Here is a 23,348-nt window from a genome sequence, read left to right as displayed (position 1 = left end):
TTATTGCTGGGAATCTCCATAGTTTGCAAGACCTCTTGGCAGACTCTCAAACCTTTAACTTGAGGGATGCAGTTTGAGGCAGCATTTAGCTTGAGATAGATAGTGATTGCAATAGTAATAACATGGACTGCCAAAGTCATGGGAGATTGTAGCGAAGGTGGCATTTGAAAGAAAAGCTTTGACATTCAACAGAAATGCAGGAAGAAAGCCAACTATCACCACTGTGATCATTAACTCTCCATCATTTGGAAAACAGCTGTTTTCCTAACCAAAATACCAATTGCTAAGTTGCTTGACGTGACAAATGCTTTCTGTAGAGGCTGAAATACCTGGCTGTGGCTGTTTCCTCCAACACCTGGCCATGTTCTACAATAGATTCAGACTGAATTTCAGCAGTTCAGCCTCAAACACACTCCTTATTGCTAGATGTTAGCAGATGACACAGTTGCAGGGAACGGAGGATCCATGTTCTGTGCTGCAGCCTTTGGCAGAATGCAGGATGAATGGTCAGCAAGTGTGTGTGGTTTTGTACTCATCCAGTGCAAAGCTCCTTCCGTACATGAGAAGCAAGTGGAAAAAACCAAATGGGATTTGACCAAACAGGAAGGAATGGACTTATTTTCTAAGCAACAGAGGCTGACTTTGCGTAGCAATATGATTTTGCATTCCGAGACATTTCTCAGACAGCTACAATGTCTTTTGTAGCCGCTGACAGAGGAGTATTTGCAATAACCAGTTGAGACAGAACTCTGAAGCCTGCCCAGCCTCATCCACGTGCATTTCCAACCAGTGGCGCTGCCCTCAAACAGGGGAAAATATTCCGCGGGGCAGGGCACGCTGTGAGGGAGAGGACAAAAGGCTGTGTTCCACATCCATCCCTCTGTTCGGAGCTGCGAGAGGAAGGGAACGACCCCGGGCAAGCCGAGTCGCCCCTGCCCGCCCCCAGCCCTGCCCTCCTCGCAGACTCCTACCGCCCCCAGCCCACTCCAGCCCACCTCTCAGGGCGGGACGTGGGGCGGCGGCGGGCTATAAAAAGCTTCTGGGGAGAAAGAGACGGGAGCGCCTTGTCGCTGGAGCCGCGGGGGTGAGGGGCGGGACGGGCAGCGGCAGCATGGCTCAGTCCGTGTGGGGCTACGACAGCGAGAACGGTGAGAGGGAGCGCGGGGCAGCGCGGCCCGGGCTGGCTTTGCGGTGGGCAGGGCTCGGGGTCGGCCGTCCCCGTTCAGAATGAAATGCCCGGGTGAAATGGGGAGCCCCTGGGGGCTGGGGGTCGCAGCCTGGCCGGAGGCGTTGGTGAACATCCCTTGCGTTTCCACCAGGACCTGAGCACTGGCATGAGAACTACCCCATGGCCAAAGGACAGAAGCAGTCGCCCATCGAGATCAACAGCAAAGATGTGCGGCACGACTCTTCTCTTGCTTCTTGGTATGCCAGTTACGATCCCGGGGCGGCTAAAACCATCCTGAACAACGGGCGGACCTGCAGGGTTGTCTTTGATGACAGTTTTGATAGATCAGGTCAGCTTCTGTTTTGCCTTTGGGGGGTGATTAGGAATGAAGGCTCACAAAGCGCTTGGAATCAAAGCATCCCACAACAGCTAGCCCACACAAATGAAGACTTTTGTGTAGGCAAGGGAGGTGGTCCCAGCACTTATTTTGGTGTGTCCTGCCATTTTTATGTTGTGCAAACAGGTTGGGCAAGGGGCTGTAGCTGCACAGATGGCTCTTAGCAGATCTAGTGGGGTAGGCTCTTAGCAGCAGCCAGCATTACTGCTAACTCTTCCCTATGTAACATTCAGCATGGACAGTCCTCAGATGTTGCGTAAGGTGAGAGAATTTCATCCAGAAGTATTTCATGCACTGGCTTAGACACTTGTAAACAAAAAAGCTCATACATTGCCATAGACTTTGACTTTGATTTCTTCTGTTTCAAACCCTCACAGTCAGGTTGATGATTGCTCTGTTCAGCCATTTCAGATTCTGAGATTTTCAGCGTCCCAGTGTATTTGAGCACTTGGACATTGCGTTTATTCTTTTTCAGAAAGACATCCTATCTGTATTCATGTTCTTCTACATGCTTGACATCATCTTCAGTTTCCTCTGGCTATTTTTTCTACTTCTGACAGTATCTTTACTGTTTTACCACTAAATCACAAAAATCAGCCTTTTAATCTGGAACTTCTCTTGGCAAAAGTCACCTATAACATTTTGGTCTGACCAGCTATCTAAAACTGTGGTTTTACTGACTGTTCCAGATAGGAGAAATGGATGTGGTTAAATCACAAACGCAGTTACCATTACCTGTAAGAATCTGCAGAGAGGTATTTGCTTGAATGCAAAAGGAAGCAAGCAACTTCTTATAGCATCCCTTGCTGTTTATGGCCTTTTCTTGTTGCTCTACTCTTTCTGTCACTAACTGTCATTGCACAATGTGTGCAAACACTTCTGTTCCATCTCATGCATACATCCAGTCTGGATGTGGCTCTGGGCAGCCTGGTCTAGTGGTTGGTTGATCATGCCTGTGGCAAGGGGTTGAAACTAGATGACCTTTCTGGCCCTTTCCAACCCATTCTATGGCCATTCAGGCCATTCTATGATTCTGTGCTGCCTCTTCCTGCATCAAAAGTCCTGAACCCAGAGTTTAGACTTCTCAAGATAGGAAGTTCTTTTAAACCCTTCTCTTCAAATTCAGCCTTTTCAGTCTGTAAAAACTCCAGTGCAAATGTTTTGATTCTAATGCAGTAACAGCTTAACATCAGGGGAGGTTTAACATTGCATATTTTTATATAATATATAGAATGGTGTTTTTGTAATATATGTAAACTGCATGAATGAGAAGAATATAATCTGAAATCAGGTATAACAGTGTTATTTTTCATAAAATAAAGCAGATGAACAGAGCTCAAAGCCTGCAGTGCCTGTTTAAGCAAAACGCCATAGGCGTTTGTAGAATTTTTAACAGGGTGAAATGCAGGGCTATGTCTGTATGTTCAAAAGGAAGTAACTGAATGCAGTTAAATGAAATTAGAGTTGTCATCATACTTCAGTCACCAACAGAGTGCTATGAAAGCATTACTCCTTCTTCAAGTTTGCTGAATGCAAACAATATACCTTTATGAGCACAATCATCTACTTTGAGCAGCAGCTCCAAAACTGTTCAACAAGCTCTGGAAGTGTTCAGATTCTTTTAACTCAGACTTTGACGTTTGATTTGATTCTTTTCCCTGTACTTTGCAGAAGTCTGAAAAGCTATGAAGTGGCATTGTTATTTGAGAGATCAGCCTTGCATCTCTGAAGTTAGACTGTGCAAAGCTAGATTCCAGAGCTGTATCAGTACATAATTCTGAATACAAAACAGACAGCAACAGTCAAAGTGAAATATGAATTCACAGTGCCATATAATTTGAAGACATCTCAAGAGAATGCAGTATTGATCAGGCAAGAAGAAAAACAGCCATACTTACGGAAAACAGTTACTTTCTCTTGTATTTTTTCTGTGTCAGCTTTGATGGCATTTGTATTGGAAACCTGTTGTTAGTAAGCTATATCATTGATGAAATACATCTGCGGTATTTTGAAAGGTTACAATCATTTGTTGTTTATTCTGATGAGCTCATTGTTTCCTGGACTGTTTCCTCTATTTACCATTACAGCTATCTGCTATTGTTCCACATTTCATGGATAGTATCCAAAATATTTAGGACACTAAACCATCTCTTGGTCATGTATTTTTGCAGTGCTGTAATATTCACTACTGATGTTTCTATACAGAGGCTTCAGGTAAATAATAAATTACGCTTTTGTTATAGATTACTTTTTCATAAAGATTGTATAAAATCAATACCGCGGCACAAAGCCTGTGATAAAGTAAACTGATTATGAAGCTATTCAGATGATTCTGCTCTGTCTTTGCAGATTCCTAAAAGCGGAAATATTTAGGAGGCTGTTCAAGGAAGTGTCTGCCCAGGGAACTGTTTTGGAGAAAGTCCCTGATTTGGTCAAGAAGGGCGCAGCCCTTGGTGTAGTCCTTCCTGCCCATCCTGTAAATCGTCTTCCCTCCATTCCCTTCCTTCCCCATTATCTCTGTTCTTTTGGACGCCCAGTTCACACATTCGTTACCTGCTACTTTTACTAACTTTCTGCAGGCTGCTGCAGAAAGTCCTTTCCTGGAGGTTTATCTGCTTGGAATCAAATACAGTGTTTGACAGCTCTAAAGAACCACAGGAAAAGTGATTTCGAAAACACATATTACCTTCTTCTGTTGACTTCCATGATGGCAACAGCTGAGCTCAGTAGGCACAAGTCTATTTTTGTCTTATCTAATGGGAAAATCTTGCATGTTGAAAAGATTTATGTCAGAGATCTGCAGACCATTATGAAGTGCTGCTTCCATGTGCTGCACAGTATCTGAGCTCTGGAACGGGCCATTTGTAAGAAGCCACTGCTAAATAGGTTTCTAACTGGTATTGATTTAGCTTGTAAATGTAGGTTGAGCACCCGAATTCAGCTCCTGAAGGAAAATTCCTGCCTTGCATTGATTCCAGTGTGTGGCAAGCAAGTACTTTTAAGAATGTGAGCCATGGAATTTAAGCCCTGTTTTTCCTGTGTTCAAAAACGAAGCAAGAAGAATATCTTGTGATATATTACATCTTTCAATGAAGGTTCTCTGCAATAATTAGTAAGTTACGAGAATTTATGTATTAACAAACTCAAAATCTAAGAGGAGTATGTGCCTGAAACTCTAAGCAGTGCTTTGTTTCTGCCCTCCATACTCTGTCATTGGCTGGGACACAAGCCAACTAAAAAGAGAAACTGCAAAGTCAAAGCTTTTGGTCCGTGCTTAGCACATCTGTACGTATTCCAGCACATATGATATCAAAAATAAATTTGACACCATTGGATGCAGGAGATTTTAAATATGTTAACTTTGAACTTCAAATCTATTGTTAGAAGTTCAAACTTGAATGCAATTTAAGCAAGGTCTTCTGGCACTGCTGGTGTGAGCAGCATTATCAGCTTTCTGTGTAAGGAAACACGTTTAATTCCTGTCTTACGTAATGAAGGAAAAATACATTTGAGAGCTTATCCTATAAGCAGTCCCTACTCAAAGAAATTCCCAAGCTGAAAGAGCAGATGTGTTTTGAAAGTCAGAGTTTATTTCAATTGCTGATATGTGGCAAGCATTATTTGCCTAAGAACATCAGAAAAGGTAGTTTCTTAATTTATTTCTTTGGTGTTTATGTCAATTGCAGACTAAAGGTATTGCTTGCTCAAGAATACTTTTATAATTCATGTAAGCTCAACTTTCTTCTCATCCCTCACTTACAAAAAAAAAAAAAAAGGATTATTTTCCTGGAAGCATCCAAATATGCTGTTAGCATAGTTTGAAATAACTGAACTTTAACAAGTATGAGGGTCTTACACTGTAGGTGTGTTTCACAGCACTTTTGGATTCGATTCAAAGTTCTATCTGAACCATTTTACTACAGGCCATTTTCTTGAAAAGAAACAGCTGTGAATAGCATCTTTCTCCCTCTACATCAGGAACTGTAAGATACTTGCCAGAGGAAAGGGGGTTGTTGGGCAGCTAAGTTTTGATTCTGTGCTTGTTGAATGGCAGCATGTACAGTTCTCAATTCAAATAGCACTCGTTTTGAGTTACACAGAACTCAGCTCGCTCTTACACAGTGGTGAGTATTGGGGCTTCTGCTGCGACCAGCTGGATTTACAGGAGGTGCTGCAAACCTGTAAGGTACAGGGTCCCCATTTGGTAAATGTGTGTGTGCCCGTGTTGTAGGCCAGCTCTGATGCAGGTTATCACTTGCAGTGCTGAGAGGTGGGCCGCTCACAGGAGCCTACAGGCTGCGACAGCTGCACTTGCACTGGGGTTCTGCTGATGACCACGGCTCTGAGCATGTTATAGATGGGGTGAAATATGCAGCAGAGGTAGGAGTTACTTTTAATAGTAGTGTTCAGCACTAACTGGGATTCGATCGTGCATCTGAGTGGATTAACAGATTAACCATTCTCCCTTACACAACTATCCTTTTTTTTTCTCTAAAATCTGCTTTATTTATAATTTGTCCATGAAACTTATGAATATTTATCGTCGTGCAGTGGTATATGTTGTATCTGACAACGAACATATCTTTGCACATACATACTAACATGACCATTTGATTCACTGAGAAAGAGGTTTTTGGTTTTTTTTTTTACTTCTGTAGAATGTTTTAAAAATATTTGAGACAAAGTGATACATTATTTCCAAATAAAAAGCTCTGTTTTCTGCTGATGTTTTTTTTTTTGTTTTTTTTTCTGTTAGTAATTTCTACTATAATTCAAACTACTAAGTTAGTTTCAGGAGGCATTACTAATGACCAGAAAAACTGGCTAAAAGTACATTTTGATAAGCTGATGTTTAAAATTAGATCTACTTTAAAACTGATCTGGACTGGTAGAGTACCTTCTATTTCCTGAAAACTCTTTAAAAACTCTGTGTCTATTTTCAAGAAATGAAGAGAAAAGATACTTGGGTTGTTTCTTATAATATATAAACACCTTGCCACTACTGTCCAAAGTTGCTAAAATTAATGATTGTTTTAGGTCCTGAAGACTTCCTCAGTTAATAAATATGAATGAATTCACTAGTGGTGCTAGTGAATTACAAGCAAGTATTACCTTCTTCGTCCATCTCATCAGAGAATAGGCTAACAATATGTTCACAAAAAAAGACTGCAGTAATGATTTCCTACCATAAATAACTCATCCTTTAGGTGCAGAGCTTTCAGGGGCTCTGTGCACCAGTTATAAGAGAAGGTTCTGGCAGATATTTTACAGGATCAGTGTGCATAGACATTGCTGAGATGACTGTCAGTGCTGTTTGTTGGTGTATTCTCTTTTCCTCTATTCCTCAGCCACAGTCAAACTGCATTAGTATTCAACTTTCTGTGTCTGACTAAACAAGTTCTACTTCCTCGAATTGACACAAGAGAAGGATGCCTAGGAAGTATAGAAATATTGCCAGAATGTGGCCAAAGATGTATGGCTACTCTACCTTTATCCTTAGCAATTATATCTTTGTTCTCAAGGGAAAAGAAACAGCATTACATACTCTTTATTTTGTTGCTATTAGAGAAATAAGATACTGTGCTTAAAGAAAACTGCTAAAGATTTGCATTCAGGATATGCACCAAAATCTAACTGGTTAGTATGGTATTAAGTTCCAGACATTACTTATTTTGTGATTCCTGAGGCACCAGAGATTTTTCTGGAAGGAGATACAGAACTTGACATGTATGATGAAAGTAGAAATGAGAAAGAAATGCCAAGTTAGAATCTTGATTGCTCTCCATTATGGTGTGCAGAGAGTAGTAAGAGATGCAAAGCAATATCAAATGTACTGGATAGAACCCAGTGCAAATCCTTGAGGTGATGTCTGCATAACCTGAAGGTCTAAAAATCTGCCTGTGTGAAGTGCATGTCAGTAGGTGTTTGACACACTGCACGTGTGCATGTCACATGCTTGGGTTGAACTGTTTGTAGTTGGATTGAATGATGAATTTTTAAAAGGTATTTCCTTTTCTTTATGCTTCAGTTAAATGCAAAATGATGTTTATAGAAAGTGTGAGCACATGGACACATAGGGAGATACGTTTTCATGTCCCTTCCTTTACTTGCTGTGTACTGGAAACTTTTCTTAATATAATGTAAGGTTAATTAATGCAAGACTGCTCTGTTGGCAATTTTTTGCATTTACAACTGAAGTGTTATTGATTTTTAGTTACATCTGGTACACTGGAATCCAAAACACGGTAATTTTGCTGGAGCTTTGAAACAACCTGATGGTGTGGCTGTTGTGGGTGTTTTTCTAAAAGTAAGTGACAAATATTCAGTTTTTGTATATTTTCTGTATTTTCCATCTTTTACTATTATTTTTCCCTGAACTGCATTATTTTACTGGAAAACATTGTAAGTGATACACAGGCTGGTCACGTATGTCCTTGGGCCCTTCAGATTCCATGCCCTCTTACATTCAGAGCAAACTTCAGATGTCATTCATGACACTGGTGGCACAGTACTGAATGAGGTAGACACAACTTCTTAGGGCACTTGCTGACTTTGTCCCTGATTGCTGCTCAGCTCTGTGCTCTGATTTGTACTGAGTGAGGAGCACCTGTCAGCAAGATTATGTTGATCGATTCACTTCCTTGGTCTCCTGCTGGTCCTTACATGAGCTGGGAGCGCTCCAAAAGACTTGGTAATTGAAAGAATTGATGGTAAAAGGAGTTCATTGAATATTTTAACCTTGACGTACAGCAGGTTAATAAGAATATTACAATACAGATGTTTTAAAATTGATTTTGTTTATAAACTTGGAAGGAAGAAGAAGGAAGGAATAGGAAGGAAGGAATTATCTCCTGAATAACCAAATTTTATCTGTTTTTGGAAAAAGACATGGCAATAAAATCATGTCTTTTGCATACTGTCTTCATTCTTCTCAGATGCAGAGCTACATCAATGCTTTTGGAGGTGTGTAATGTCATGAACATAAGCAATAGAGTGACCCCAGAATAGGTCTTACATCAAATCTGATGTGACTGCAGATGTGCTGTGGAATATTCTGTGTCAGCAGAAAAAACGCAGTACTTCTGATTTGCATTATAGGTTGGAAAAACTCCTAAACCAGAAATGAAGAGAATTCTTGAAGAAATTGACAAGATAAAGACCAAGGTATCGAAACAATATATTGTATTATAAAGTAGTTGGAAAGCAGCAGAAGCAGAAATTAGAAATTGAGATCCACTCTTTTTTGCGTTCTAGTACCTGACATTAGCACTAGAGGTGATAGATTGGACTTTGAAGTAGGACACTTTATTTTACTTCAGTAATCATGTAACTCTTCACTTATGTTATTATTCCTGTTGTTGTAGAGGATGTTTTTCAATCCTTGCAGGTGCTGTTGGTCTAGAATAAATAAATGCATACCTAAGGACAGAAGTATTTACGTATGTAAAACTACAGAAGAGAGTTCTTTACAGAGAAAAATCATCACCAATTCTATTGTTACTTGACATGATTATATGCTATAAACCTAACTCCTAGGTACACAGTGGCATTGTCCTTCACGATAAGCATCGTTATTCCAATGATGCTAAAAAAGAAACTCTTATTTTATCTGATTTTGACTACAACACCAGATCACTAGGACTCAGTTTTACAAAGTTTACGCACATTTTCTTCCAAATTTAGAAGAATTTTTTGCCTTTACTTCAAGCATATACATAGTGCCACTGACATGAGGATCCAAGTCTGAAATCTGTTATCTACAAACTCAGTCTTACTAGTTTTAATTTTTCAGTCTTTTCTTAGTCTTCATATAAAATTCATTTATATTTCCTGGAGAATAGAAGGTCATTTTTTTTTTCCTACCCTTTGCTCCTACTTTGTCTACAAGATCCGTCTTAATATAGTTTCAGCATCCTCATACAATCCCTATGTCATTTTTTGGCCATTTACATGCAGAAGATTTACATGCCACAGGCGATAAGAAGCACTGTAGCACATAGTGATAACCAGGTGGTAGTGATAAATACTCCCTTACCTTCTGTCCAAGACTGCCTCTCTGGCAGAATTTGTGACTTCTAACAGAAAAACAGATACCCTACAGACATTGTATGTTTTACTTCTGGAAAAAAGCAACATTCCAAGAAAAGCAGAGAAAGATGGGTACGTCTACAATCATCCGCATCTTGCGTTTTATTTCTTAAGGTTTTTTTCCTTCTTATAACATATATTTTACCAAGACTATTATCAAGACAGGTTAGTAGATGGTATCATCAGTGTACTTATCTTGCAGTGTACTTATCAATTGCTACAACACATTACAAGCAGAGGAGTTTCTTGGGCACTGTGCTATATTTACTGAAAAGCACAACTTTTGGGGGGTGAAGTTATTTGCAAACTCATATTGAATTTGTCAGGAAGACATGTTTGGAGTCTTGATGTTATTCCTACTGCCAGTATTTTGTGCAATGATGTGTGGAAAAGATTTCAGCTCCTCTGACTATTTTGTATAATTCTTCATGTCTATCTACAGAAGATTGTCATCATAGAAACAGAAATTAGGAAGAATTGGTTTTGCTTTCCTAAATATCAGCAGAAAACAAAATTTTCTTACTTAGTTCTTGTTCCCCTGCAGGGGAGACAAGAAAATCTGATTATACTGCTGTGGAGATATTCTCCTGAGTATCTGCTTTGGTAGGAAAGAAAAACTTTTTTGAGAAATGTTGTCTGGAATCGTTCTGGTGATATTGATCTGTAGTGGTAAGGAACTCAGGGCCCTGTACCCCTCCAGGGAATATTTCAGTTTTTTACTTTAAGTGTAACAGTGCCAACAAAAAGATTGAGAGTGTTGCCACAACAGTGTAAGTAGAGCATAATTTGGAAAGGAGTAAGATGCAGATTTGAATTCGTAGAGGTGAGGAAGAATGAATGTTGGGTAAATGCTCAGCCACTGTTCTTTCGGATAAAAATGCTATTATTGGCAGTGCCCCAGTGCTAAAATTTTATAATGTTTATAGAGTCATAGAATTGCTCAGGTTGGAAAAGACCTTAAAGATCATCAAGTCCAACCACAACCTAACCATACTACCCTAACTCTAACGACCCTCCACAAAATCATGTCCCTGAACACCACATCTAAATGGTTTTTAAACACATTCAGGGATGGTGACTCAACCACCTCCCTGGGGAGCCAATTCCAGTACTTTATAACCCCAAATGAATTTTTTGAGGGTGAAGGTAATAGGAAAATACAATAATTGGATATGTCTTGGTCCTGCACAATTCAGATTGTAATTTCTCTTAATTTATTTATGAAGTTAAACAGTTGTTACTAATTTCAGGACTGATACTTGACAAGAAGAAAAGGAGGTTGGTCTCTGTCATTTATCTTTACATTTAATTACTTCCTGTGTTCTTTTAATATGTATACCCCCAGAGTTACTGCAGAGATTTGTTTTTCCTTTCTGTAAGGGGAAAGAGGCTCCTTTTCAGCACTTTGATCCATCAATTCTTTTCCCTAAATCTCGGGATTACTGGACCTACCATGGCTCATTTACGACACCCCCCTGTGAAGAGTGCATCACCTGGATTCTCTTGAGGGAGCCCATTGAAGTCAGCCCAGACCAGGTAAATTCCGACTAGTTCTGCTAACCCATTTACCAGTTCTCAATAGTCTCAAACCGTGTCAGTGTGATGGTTTGCCAGCCATATTACCTTGCGTTTTTTGACAAGGAAAAGCTGAAGGCTTTTTTGAAGAAATGGCCTGCTAAAAGAATTGAGCTGAATCAAACTGTGAAACTGACCTTGAGAATCAGAAGACAGAGAATACTAAAGAAAAAAAAAAAGTAAACATTTAGAATGAGATTACTCTTTTGCAAGGATGTTGTCCTTTAATTTGAGGCTATTCAGATTTACAGTCTGGATTATTTGTTTGTATTCTGTAAAGGTGGAATAATGAAAAGGTAGCTCTTGTACTGATCTGACAGATGTATTCAGTCTAGGTAATTTTTTTATTCAACAGATGTGCGAAATGATGTTTGTAAGATGATTTGTAATTCAGGAATCCTGCTATCAGGATTCTAGATTGACCTCAGGAGTTGGTGTGACTATTATGGAAGTAAGACTCAAGTTCCACTAGATGCTACTGTGAGAGAGTTTGTGTGCTGAAAATAGGAATAACAAAATATTTAAAGCATTCTTGTTTTCTCACATGGATGCAACATGTTTTACACTCTTGTACTTTGTGAATAAAATATGTAGTAAGCCTGAAATTTTAGATTAATAATCCATTTGGCATACATTTCTCTGCCCTTTCCCCAAAAAACAATTTTTGCAGACCAGCTATTGCATCCTCCTTCATCCTGTGCACCCTCCACAAGTGATCTGACTGAAGTTCAATTCCAGTAGGGTCACAAGAAGCCCCTACTCTTGTTTCACGTTGTGAGTGTGGCTCAGGATAAAATCCAAAGAATCCCAGGCAAGGATCAAATGATCTGTTGTTCTTCAGGTGTGTGGATGAAGACTGTAAAAATCCACAGAAACCATGGTAGCTGGTGGGCTGCAGAGATCTCTACCAGTGGTCTTTACCAGTAATTTTAGTGACCATATAACAAAATTCCTCTTCTCCTTCAGTTTGTTCTAGGCATCAAGGTGCAGTTTCCAGATGAATTCACATGGATGCTTTCCCTTTTCTTCCTTGCAGATGGCAAGGCTCCGTAGCCTTTCCAAGAATGGTGAGAACGAGCCCATGTGTCCACTGGTTGATAACTGGCGCCCACTTCAGCCTGTGAATGGCAGGATTGTGAGAGCCTCGTTCAAGTAAAGCCCTGTGGAACCCGAGTGAGAAAATCCCTGCATCTTAAAGCATAGTTAGTTTTTGTCCTCTACTGGATAAAGTTCTGTGTTTCTCAGCTTAAAATTCTGAGTAGTAAAACTGAATCTGTCTCTTAAATCAGAAAAAATACTCCATGCAAATGCAATTACTAACCTTGTGGAGGAAATGTGAGATACATGTGTTCCTTGACCACAAGTGATTTAGCATTTGTGATAGTGTCACTTCTCTGCCATGTGGTCTTGGAAAAAATGGGCTCGGTATCAATATTTCAAACGGATTTCAAAGGAAATGTCACGGAGGCAAAAAAGTGAACCAGCACTTCAGGAAAGCAGAAGTAGCGGCTGGATCAAACAGTACACAAACAGGTTTTAAAATGCCCACAGCCTACAGCATCCATTGTAGAGATCTTCCTCAGATATCCCATCTCCAGTGTGAACATCCAAAGAATAAATTCCTGTTTAACATACCACCTTTTTATCTTCCCTCTCTTGTTCACTGTTTGTTACCCAGGAATAGCATTCTCGGAATGCAAGTAGGCATATTCAGCTTTTGCAAGAAGAAAAAAGATATCTTGCTGTTATTATAGCATTTGCTGTCTTTGCCACGTTCTGCTGCTGCCTATTGATCTTTCCTTGTTTCACTGCTACTGTTAATTCACCCATCCAGCCACAGCACTGCTGTTGTCGTGCTGCTAGGATAGCAATTTTAGGTTTGCTAAGAGGGAAGAGCCTTACTGCTGCTGCTCTGCTAGTATGTGTCCAGACGATGCGTTTTTGCCTTTGATGCTCTGTTTTTTGGGTTTTTTTTTGGCATCTTAGTTTACATATTAATGATTTCACCCTTTAGGGTCTTTATTGCATATGGAGAGAGTCTTTGCTGATGACTCGTGTCATTTGTCTTCCCTACAACTGAAAAATCACTTAAGTGTTTGTTTACTGTACCTTTGCATGGTTGGAGACGATGTGGAATTTGTTTAGATTGCTCACTTTCTAGGGAGACAGTTCAGATGGCACGTATGAAGCTCCTGGATTCTCTGTCTTCCTCCAACTCATCAATAGGCAGCAGAGAGAGTTTTTCTGGAGATATTGCAACAAACATGTTCACAGCAATTTACATAAGTAGTATGTCTGTGTTTGAAATAAAGCAGGGACACAAGTGCTAAAATGAGAATTTCCCAGTTATCCTTCACGACTTCACTTTTCTCCTTTGCTAGAAAAAAAGGTTCTCCAACAGCAAAGCAACAAGTAGGCAACATTGGCCAAATTCAGTTATTACCAGCACAATTCAATGAGAATTCAGGAATGAAACTGAATGTGGAGTTTGATCCTTTGTATTTAGAAATTTTGAATTGCTGAATTCCCATTGAGAATTAATATTTCAGTTTATTAGAAGATTATTAGAAGATAAATAAGATTTATTAGAATCTTATTTGCTTAGTATAAAGCAATTTTATTTTAAAAACCAAGCAAGCAGAACTAACATATTGATTGAATCCTGTTTACAAATGTTCTGGCATTTGTCAGGTCAGTTTTTGATTTTAGATGTGCAACATGTGGAACAGCATTAATTCTAAGAAACTCTTAGGTCTTTGAACTGTACATCTCAACACAAAAATGTTTCTACAGAAAGCTCATAAGCAACTTTCTGTTTTCTACTGCACTGTCTTACATGTAATTTTTTTTTTCACATATCCATATGCAGTTGATCTTAGTGTTCAGAAAATTTCTACACAAATAACTGAGACAAGAATTTGAGCCTTTCTACCTTAAAACCTGTTGACTGTGATGTTTTGATTTCTTGTTATTGGAGCAGTAAAACAGGATTAGTTGTCTGCACTCCAAATAACAGCTTTTGTGTCTTCAGAGAACCAATAAATTGACTTACATAAGAAACTGATTTTTTTTTGTTTTATTTCTAATGGTGAATGATGATAGAAAGTAACAAGAACTTACTAGAAAGCCTTGCTACTGTTCTCTTTGATACATATGATGCTCATATTATAAGGATGGACAGACATTCTAGCAACTGCCTTTTCATCTGTTACAACTAGTTTTAATTTCTCAACGTGATTTCTGTAGAACCTATCAATCAGATTCTCAAAAGCAGGAGACATGAAGTAGAATGCATTTTACCTCAGAACAAAATCACTTGTTCTATGTTTTCAGGTACAAAAAAAGTGTTAGTTGTTTTTTTTTTTTTTTTCTTGCCTGTACACAAATATAAGATCATAGATTCATGTATGAATATCAATAACTTGAACTTTAATTGTGCATTCTTGCAAGTATGTTGATCACCAAGCTGAATATTTATATCATTTTGAAAGTTCCTGATTCATTTGTACTTTCTTAAGTACACGAAGTAAAACTTCTAAAGTGAAATGATGTCTTAATTGCCCTGGCGCTGTGCAGTTGCTACCACATTAGATGTTGCCACACATTAGATGACCTTTATTTTCATGTTTCCTCTGCTGCTTTTTGACTGACAGAATAGATAGAGATGTATCAACTATTGCAAAGCAACTGTGGTTCAAACAGCAGACGTGTTTTTATGTATAGGCACAGAGGAAAACCCATCTGAAATTTAGACTATTCCTCCTTGCATCTGCTCTTACTCCATTCTTGAATTTATTGCTACTGAAGATTGTCAACATCACTGCAAATGTGCTTTAGACTTTGTCATGTAAAACATACACAGTTTTGTTCCATTACATTTCTTGCATTCACGAACAGTATTGGTACTGATAGCATCAATAACAAAATAGTAATGTTTTGCTACCTCATCTATTTTAAACAGAGGAAAAAAGCCTCTGGGCACCGATGAGATAAATAAATTGTAAAAATTCTCCTAATCAGTGTGGTGCACTAAATCCTTCATAACTTTTATGCATACAATGCATATATTAGTTTCAGCAGGGCAGGCAAATGATTTAAATAAATTACCATCTCAGGTTTTGACAGACGAAACTCTTGCAGCTTCTCACACATCACATAAGCAAATACTAGAGAATTAGAAGCTTACTCCTACCATTTCAAAGCTTTTTCTTATTGACTGAAGTAATTTCCCACTAGCTGTGATCATTTTTTAGTCAGTTGTTCATAAATGAGCTGTAAACTCCTGCTGTGACCCTAAGTATACAAGCAGTTATGGTTATGTGTTTCTACTGCAAAATGAAAAGAATATAGATTATTTTTACTGAATCTCAAGGAGAGATTCCCACATGTGCTTGCTGCTGTTTATCATCTGAATAATTAGAGTCTAAAAAAGTTAATTTTGTCAGTGAGCCTAGCAAAATAAAATGTTTCTCCCAAAGTCTTTTGTCCACAGCAAGTGAAGCTACACAGTGTGTGTTCCACCTCATCTATCTGCCTTTCTTCTGCATTTATTCAGATCCCTGTAGTGCACATGAAAGCAGATAAACTACCTTCCATGAGGTGAGAGGTTGCACACAGGTTTGGGTAACAGTCTATTTAGTATGAGCTGCACTGCAGTGAGTACTTATATATAGGCTTATTCCTTAGCACAGTAATTTGCATGCTTACATTTCCTGTGAAAAAGAAGTAAGTTATATAATCATTGCAGAACAGGAAAGCCTGTCTACTGTAACTGGTTTGTAGGAATGTTCTTGTGAAGCATCCAGCAATTGCCTCTTATACTGATTCACTGTGTGCTGAAGACTGCAGGACCTACCTCAGAAGTGAGCAACCAAGATGCAGGTGTTGGGAACTGGAAAAAGTAAGGTCTCCTACCTCTCTTTTCCTTAAAAAGCACCACTAAAAAACTCTGAACCCCTGAAGTGAGGCTTATAAGGTAGAAAAACATATTTTCTTAAAATAAACAAAATGATACCGCAAGTATCTCAAATCAGAACAGTGTCCCTCTTAGGAAGGTATTTTCCTTCATGTTTGCCTTCTGTCCAGGAATGTCTATCTGATAGAGTAAGTTGCCATAAATGCCAATCAGCCCCATGTTTCTCCTTTGGAAGCCTCATCCCTTTGTCACTCCTGATGCCTTCTGCAGAGCAGGCCACCTGGATGCTGAAGGTCCTTTGGGAGGCTGCTAGCTGCCCTCCACAGATGCTTCCCGTGTCAGGACTCACCGTAAAGCAGTATTATCTCTTCCACCCACAGACAGCATGGATCAGCTGGAGCAAGTAAAATACACAGTCTTTCTGCCTGCAGACAACCCACCAGAGAAGATGCAGGCATTATGTGAAAACAGTCATTACAGCAGTGCTGAAAAACTCAGAAATGAATGCCAATGCTATCAATACAGAAGCAGTTCTGCCTGTGTTACTACCTAGGTCACTGGGAGGACTCTGGGGACCTTGGTACTATTGTACAAGAAAGAAATAACACTTTATATACATCTCACTTCACAGTTGTGTAAGAGAATGGGATTTTAGCATTAATGCAGTATCAAATTTATACTCATATTTTTTATCTATATCTCCTATCTATCATCCTATAGCCTGTTTTTCTGAGTATATCTCTCCCTGTAGAACTTAATGCTAACAGATAACCTAGAGGAAGACCAAAATACTGCTCTGTTTTCTTACAGTACAATGTATTTCCTTATCGTCATTATTCAGAAGTCCTTTCAAGTTTTCTTTTGTCTAGACTTTCTAATATTTATTGTCCATAGTCCACATGGTGGAGCTAGTTCCTCAACATTCACAATTTCTGATACTACTTGCTAATAACAAGCAACCTGAGTTACAGCACAGTCTAGGCTTCCTCTGCTTCCATAGGAGTAATTAAACAAGCATTGAAGCAAAGGTATTGAACAACAGAGGTGTGGCTTATTCCATGCTAGTCCTGTAGAAATTGCTGATCATCTGAGCATAGATACCAGACACCCATGGTATCAGATATTTTGAACTTTATTTCCTGCGTAAGTCAGTCTTCATTTCCATCACTCCTGCCTTAGCGCTTTCTCAGTGCAGTATCCAAGTGGCTGGTCTTGGTCAAAGCCCTCTGTATGACACTGGAGATCTCCAAAGCCAACACAGAAGTAATAGACTGTCTTCTCATCTAACCTCCTACTGAGCACACGCAGCACACAGACCTGCCCACCCAGGCACACAAGTGCATGTGTGTTCACATCAGAATAAGGAGATGACATCTTGGGCTATATGCTGCTTTTAGTTCACTCTGTGATTTGATTGATTTGAATACAAAACACCAAAGACTGAAAAAGGGCGAAAACACCCTTTACTGAAAAATGATTGTGGCTGAGCTTCCTTTACACCCATTGATTTCAAATACTTTAAGTGTACTAACAACTATAATGAATTCTCTCATCTAAATTCACTGTATACCAAAGGGAAGCCAACTACACCAGCAAGTTTGTATCAGCCTGGTTGTTGACTGGGCTAGGCAAAGTATCACCAATAGAGCAGAAGAGAGCGATCCTTCCATTCTGATCAGCTTTGAGGGGGCTGTACCTGGAGTGCTGTGTTCAGGCCTGGCTACTGCAGTACAAGAGAGACCTGGATATTCCTAGAAGGAGTCCTGCAGAGGGCTTCCAAGATGACGAAGGGCTTGGTGTACCTCTTCTGTGAGGAAAGCTGACAGAGCTGGGGCATTCAGCCTGGAGAAGAGGAGGGTCAGGGGGATCTCATCAATGTCCACAAATATCTGAAGGGAGAATTCAAAGAGGACAGAGCCAGGCTTTGTCCAGTGGTGCCCAGAGCCAGGACAAAGTGGAGCACAGAGGCTCCCTCTGAACACCAGTCAGCACTGCTGTGTTGTGCGGTGCTGGAGCACTGGCACAGGCTGTCCAGAGGCTGAGGGGCCTCCTCTTTGAAGATGATGTCCCTGCTGAGCAGGGATTGGGCCAAATGGCCCAGAGGTCTGTCAACCTCAGCCATTTTATGAGTCTTTGTGATTCTGATGGTAGAGTTAAGAGAACAAAAAAAGCAATTTCATCACAGTCCCATGTTGCTTCTGTGCCCTATTGGTGATGGTAATATTGGCTGCCTTTAACCATGGTGTTCATTTAGGGACTTTATTTCAGGATTACAATCTTTTGGTGTAATGGCACATAATAGGGACTAGCATTGCATGAATGGAACAGGAAGTTTTCACACTAAATACTTACTGGTATTCCTTGAACTGTTTCAAGAAGAAAATATATTGCTTGAGTCTAAAAGAAATCTGATCAATATCAGATAAATCCGAATCTCTACTCTCCTATAGTTTAAAACCATTTTTCCTTGTCCTATCTCTATCTACCTGGGAGAAAAATTGAGTTCCTTCCTGAATGTTGTTCAGATGACAAACAAAAGATATTTGGTGACGGTGGTGAACCTCTGCCATGCTAGCCAACGCTGTACACAAGTACAAGTGTTGCACACAAGTACCTGACAGCCTTGTCATGACAGCCCACAGCTGAGCCACAGTGCTCTTTGCTCAGCAGAGGTGCAGGCAGGGCTTTACACCAGTTTCTCTTTTCCTACAGCATCGAGGTGGCCTCATACACACCTCTGTTCCTTGGCTGTGGAAGAGGTGACAGAAGGAACAGAATTCAGGCAATTAAAAGTCTGCCAATGGAAGTGAAATGGTTTCTGTGAGGAGAGGGAATGGAGATACAGGTAATAGAGTAACGTGGAGAAATTTGGAAAGGCTAAAGAGAAACAGTGGTGCGTGAGAGAGGCTGTCCCAGCCTCACTTTACTCCCCTCACACACATCACACATCGCCTGTACTTTGCCTTCAACACTGCTTGTAGTATTTTGAATATCACTGGCTACAGATATCTCTGTCAAATCATCCTCCTACCTCTTTGAGTCATCCTGAGACAAGATCCTGGTTCTCATCCACAGCTCCTTTTGTAGCCCTTCACACAATAGGAAATGAGCAGCACTACTTGAAGGATTCTCTAGCCAGAATTTTGCAAAGTATAACAGCTATTTACCTACATGACAGAGAGGACAGCTGGATGAAAGTCTGAAAAGAAGTAGCTGGGAGCAATTACCACAGAATCACAAAATCACAGAATATCCTGAGTTGGAAGAGACCTGCAAGGTCCAGTTCTGGGCTCTGCACAGCAGTGCCTGAAATTCAAACTCCGTCTGAGAGCATTGTCCAAATGCTCCTTGAACTCTAGCAGATGGGAGCCGTGACCTGGAGAGCCCAGCCAGGGAGATCCAGGGCCTGACTGCCCTCTCAGTGAAGAGCCTCCAACTGATATGCACCACATCAGTTGCTGACCTGAGACACGAACAAGACATATTGCCCTGTATATTACTGAGAGGCTGTTTGACTGTCGCTTTCAACCTACATATCCTTTTCTCTCTGCACTTGATGTCTCAATCACCTTTCACAGTTATGATAATTTCTCTACTGAATTTAAAACAAAGACATTTCCATTAAAATTGACATATTTCAGAAATCAGTGATGATTTTTCATTAACACTGCAGATTTCCAACCATTGAGCTCTAATTTAATGGTTCCACAGTGCTGTGCATTGCCTGTATAATAAATATTCTTTTTGTAGTAAGAGTGTAAACAAGGAATAATTTTTATTGTCAGACATCATAGAGCAGTGGATGGTATCAATGTCTGCAACATACCTTAATTTATAGCTAAACAAATGCTACTGCCCCATGAGTAAACAGATGAAACTTGATTTGTTGCCCAACAGTGTGTAAGACCTATAATTGAAACAGTGATTTCATTGTCTCTGTCAGGAAAGGTAGAGGTGCCAGTTAGAAGCAATTCTTTCCACGTCAAATGCCTTACAGCACTTTGCTAGAATTACCACTGAAAAAATCTGAAAAAGGCATGGAATGAGTGAAATCCAGATAAAGCTGAATATGTCTTCTACCTTTAAGGTAGCAATCAAGTTAGGATTTACATTAAAGAGGAAATGTACAATATTAATTAAAAGTTAAAATATGTGTTTCTTACATTGTGTCCATCATCAGACCATTTCAATGCCATTGTAAGAAGCCTTGTAAAATATTTTGAACATTCCAAACCAGAGTTCCTCTATCTGCTTCGTGTGGCCTTAATAAGCCGAAATCATATTTGCTACGGATGCAGATATTATCCTCCTCATCTTGGAGCTGATGGGGAGTGAAGGAATAAGCAAAGAATCTTCCCTACCAGTTCTTTATAAAAGGAACTTCTTGCTGACTCCCCAGTTATGACTTTTTACTCAAGGATATGATCTGAGTTGTACTGAATTTTGCTTTCTGCTGTTTTGTATTTCAATCAATTTGAACTTTCAGTGGTTAATATTGAATAGAAACTGTTTTCTTTTTATTAATTAAAGCAAGCATTACTAGTCATTTTCAGAAACCTGGCAAAATCTGCTGCTTGTGCTAATTTGCTGAGACCCCTGCTGCCCATGTGGAAGCATGGTGTTCACTGGTCACAGATGCTGACTGAAGGGTTAGTCATTTTTCAGTATTTCTGCTATTCTCTTGCTCTGCAATTGCCTAAATGCAGAAAAAAAGCAGCACTACAATCAGGTTCTTCACTGTTTTGTTTTTTCCTGTTGTACTGAAACATTATTAAGCAGGCACTGATATGCCATAATTCAGAAAAGATTTGTGTGGAACTGTCTTAAAGGCTGTTGTAGGCCATCTAGATCATTCTACTTGCAGAGCACGAACCTGCCAGTTTAACAGTGGATTCATTTGTTAAAATAAATCTTCACATTATAGGACTGTAAAGTCTAATCCACAATGTATTTTTTCATATGAGTAACCTCTTCACTTGGCAAGATTTTCTTGAATAAAGAAAAACTTGTTGAAACTTGTTGCATAGATACACACGAATGAACATACACATATTTTCATGCCAGCAAGGGAACAGAATACTCTGTGTGGCAGAAGAGGGGTAGATTAATTCAATTGATGAGTCCACAGAGAGAAAAGTCACAACTAGTGAATAAGCACTGTAGCAAAGATGGTTATAATCAGCTAGGAGAAGAGAAGCTGTGAAACATCTCCTTGCCTCAGCTTCTGGCTCACCATCCGGTCTGACTGCTGCATATAAAATCTCACACGTCAGTGGTTGGAACTGGTGGCAGAAATCAATGAGAACATCCATATCATCTTAAATTAGTACGTGGAGTTTTGCCAGCAGCTCAGATAGATGGGGCACCAAGGTAATACTACCTGCAAAAAGATTTCCTATCTGCTGCTTGTCGCTTGGAATCACTATACAATCCGTCTTTTCTGAACATTGAATCTGTTTGCTCAGATTTACTTTTTGATTCTACGTTTTTTCTCATCAGTATATGGACATTTGGATAATACATAAAAATAACTTGGTTATGTACAGTTACTGCATTTGGAACATGCCCTTGATGGTACCTGACGAAGGATATTTGTGTGGCTTTTGCCATAACAGAAGCTAAATCCAGTTCAATAAACATAATTAAACTGGTCACAGCCCAGAAATCCTTCTCATTTGTTTTCCAAAATAATCTATGGTTCTGTGTTATGTGTCCAGCTCCAGGTCTTGCTGAGGACATGGTTTCTTCTTCTGCTCTGCGCAAATGTACCAACGAGACCAACGTTTTGCCTTGTTGGCCATCTCTGCTCAGCTTGTCCCCATGTTTTCTCTAACAGCAGGCTCTGTTCTAGACTTCGGTCTCATTATCTTTTTAAATTTTGGAGGGCTTTTGGAGGTCCTTTTCACCAGTCTTTTTCATGATGATATTTTCTTGCTTTTCTATGTCTGATCTAAAAAAATCATGCTTCCCTTTGCTTAGAAGATGGTTAGTGTGGGTTGCAAACTGCAAATGGAGAAAAAAAAAAATGCACTTGTTGGGTTTTGTGTAGAAACGGGCTGACTAGATCTGCCAGATTTGCTGGAGTCCTTCTGGGCAGCAGTCTGACTGACCCATCCATGAGTGCCAGGTATAGTTTTGCAAGAGATTTCTGCAGAAATACCTGTTTCTTGTTTATCTTGACTTAGCATCTCCTCTACTCTCTTAATACCAGCTACTATGCAGAGATTCACACGGTTCTCTGCCCACACATTAATACACTTCTTGGGCATGCTTTTGTTGTTCAGCTCACCCCCTGTACATTAAATGAAGCATACTTGTTGGCTCTGACAATTACACATGGACACTGGTTGTGTGTGCGCACGCGTGCAAAAGCAAATATTTTCCAGGGCTTTGAAAGGAGTTGAAAGGTAGTAGACAAAACAATGCAGTCGACAGAAATGGCTGGGTGGCATTCAGAAAGTATCCAAGTGAGCTCACAATTATGTGTTGTAGATGCACTGCATTGCAAAGTGAGTAGATGGGAACATATGCTGAAATATAGCAAGTGTTTTATCCAGCGTTCCAGCCAAGAGTGCCAACACATTTTGAACATTAACTTAGATGTGTTTACTTGGTGTTTTTTTTTTTTTTTATCTCATCCATATTTAAAAACCTTTACCTGAGATGGTAACAAAGTTACTGATACTAGCAAACTTTGCATTTTTTTTTCTGTTCTTGTACAGATTTTGAGATGTGTGGACAAAAATAATGTAAGTGGTAGAATGGAGAAAGCCATAACAGTTACATGATGCTGCCAATCAAGAGCAATAAAAATAGAATAAATCCTGGCAGAAATATATTCTATAGAGCTATCTACCAGTCTGCCAGTATCAGATTCTGCTCTTTGACAAAGGAAACTGGAGAAAAACAGGGAGACTGTGACATATTAGCAACCTTATTTCACTCAGTATGCTGTTCTTTTTATTCTGGCAGACAAAGATCTGGCTGTTGACAGGTTTCCATTCATGCCTGCCATGTTTTCCATAGCCTGGCATGAATTTCAGTGAAGTAGAAGACATATGACAAACTGGCTTCTTGGCTGTGACATGGCACACCAACTATGGTATGCTCAATGAAAAGCACAATGGGAATGTCTCTCACACACTGCCAGGCATACAGTGAGAGAACTGCTGCAAAACATAATGTGCTTTTTGCTGCTTCACTGT

The 23,348-nt window shown here is 39.7% G+C and overlaps 1 protein-coding gene across 2 annotated transcripts; it reads left to right on the top strand.

Moving 5' to 3' along the window:
* The first annotated feature begins 935 nt into the window (after positions 1–935).
* LOC125690421 (carbonic anhydrase 3-like) lies at positions 936–14,253 on the top strand. 2 transcript variants are annotated; one of them, XM_048938728.1, is made up of 7 exons: positions 936–1,148; positions 1,320–1,425; positions 5,827–5,945; positions 7,780–7,872; positions 8,664–8,729; positions 11,034–11,189; positions 12,265–14,253. In XM_048938728.1, exons 2-7 carry the CDS (start codon positions 1,335–1,337, stop codon positions 12,382–12,384), a joined length of 645 nt encoding a protein of 214 aa, XP_048794685.1. In that variant the 5' UTR covers positions 936–1,148; positions 1,320–1,334; the 3' UTR covers positions 12,385–14,253. The 2 variants fall into 2 exon arrangements, with proteins under 2 accessions (XP_048794685.1, XP_048794686.1); XM_048938729.1 differs by having other exon boundaries at positions 1,320–1,517.
* Positions 14,254–23,348: the final 9,095 nt, after the last annotated feature.

This window comes from Lagopus muta, chromosome 3, assembly GCF_023343835.1.
Source record: "Lagopus muta isolate bLagMut1 chromosome 3, bLagMut1 primary, whole genome shotgun sequence".
Taxonomy (NCBI): Eukaryota; Metazoa; Chordata; class Aves; order Galliformes; family Phasianidae; genus Lagopus; species Lagopus muta.
The sequence above is the reverse complement of the archived record's forward strand: the minus strand, read 5'-3'. Positions and strand labels throughout refer to the sequence as shown.

Bases quoted from the DNA above. Each gene is read 5' to 3' on its own strand.
- LOC125690421 (XM_048938729.1), top strand. From the start codon at position 1,112: ATGGCTCAGTCCGTGTGGGGCTACGACAGCGAGAACG. The intron at 1,149-1,319 runs GTGAGAGGGAGC...CGTTTCCACCAG, and splicing joins GGGCTACGACAGCGAGAACG to GACCTGAGCACTGGCATGAG. The intron at 1,518-5,826 runs GTCAGCTTCTGT...TATCACTTGCAG, and splicing joins TGACAGTTTTGATAGATCAG to TGCTGAGAGGTGGGCCGCTC.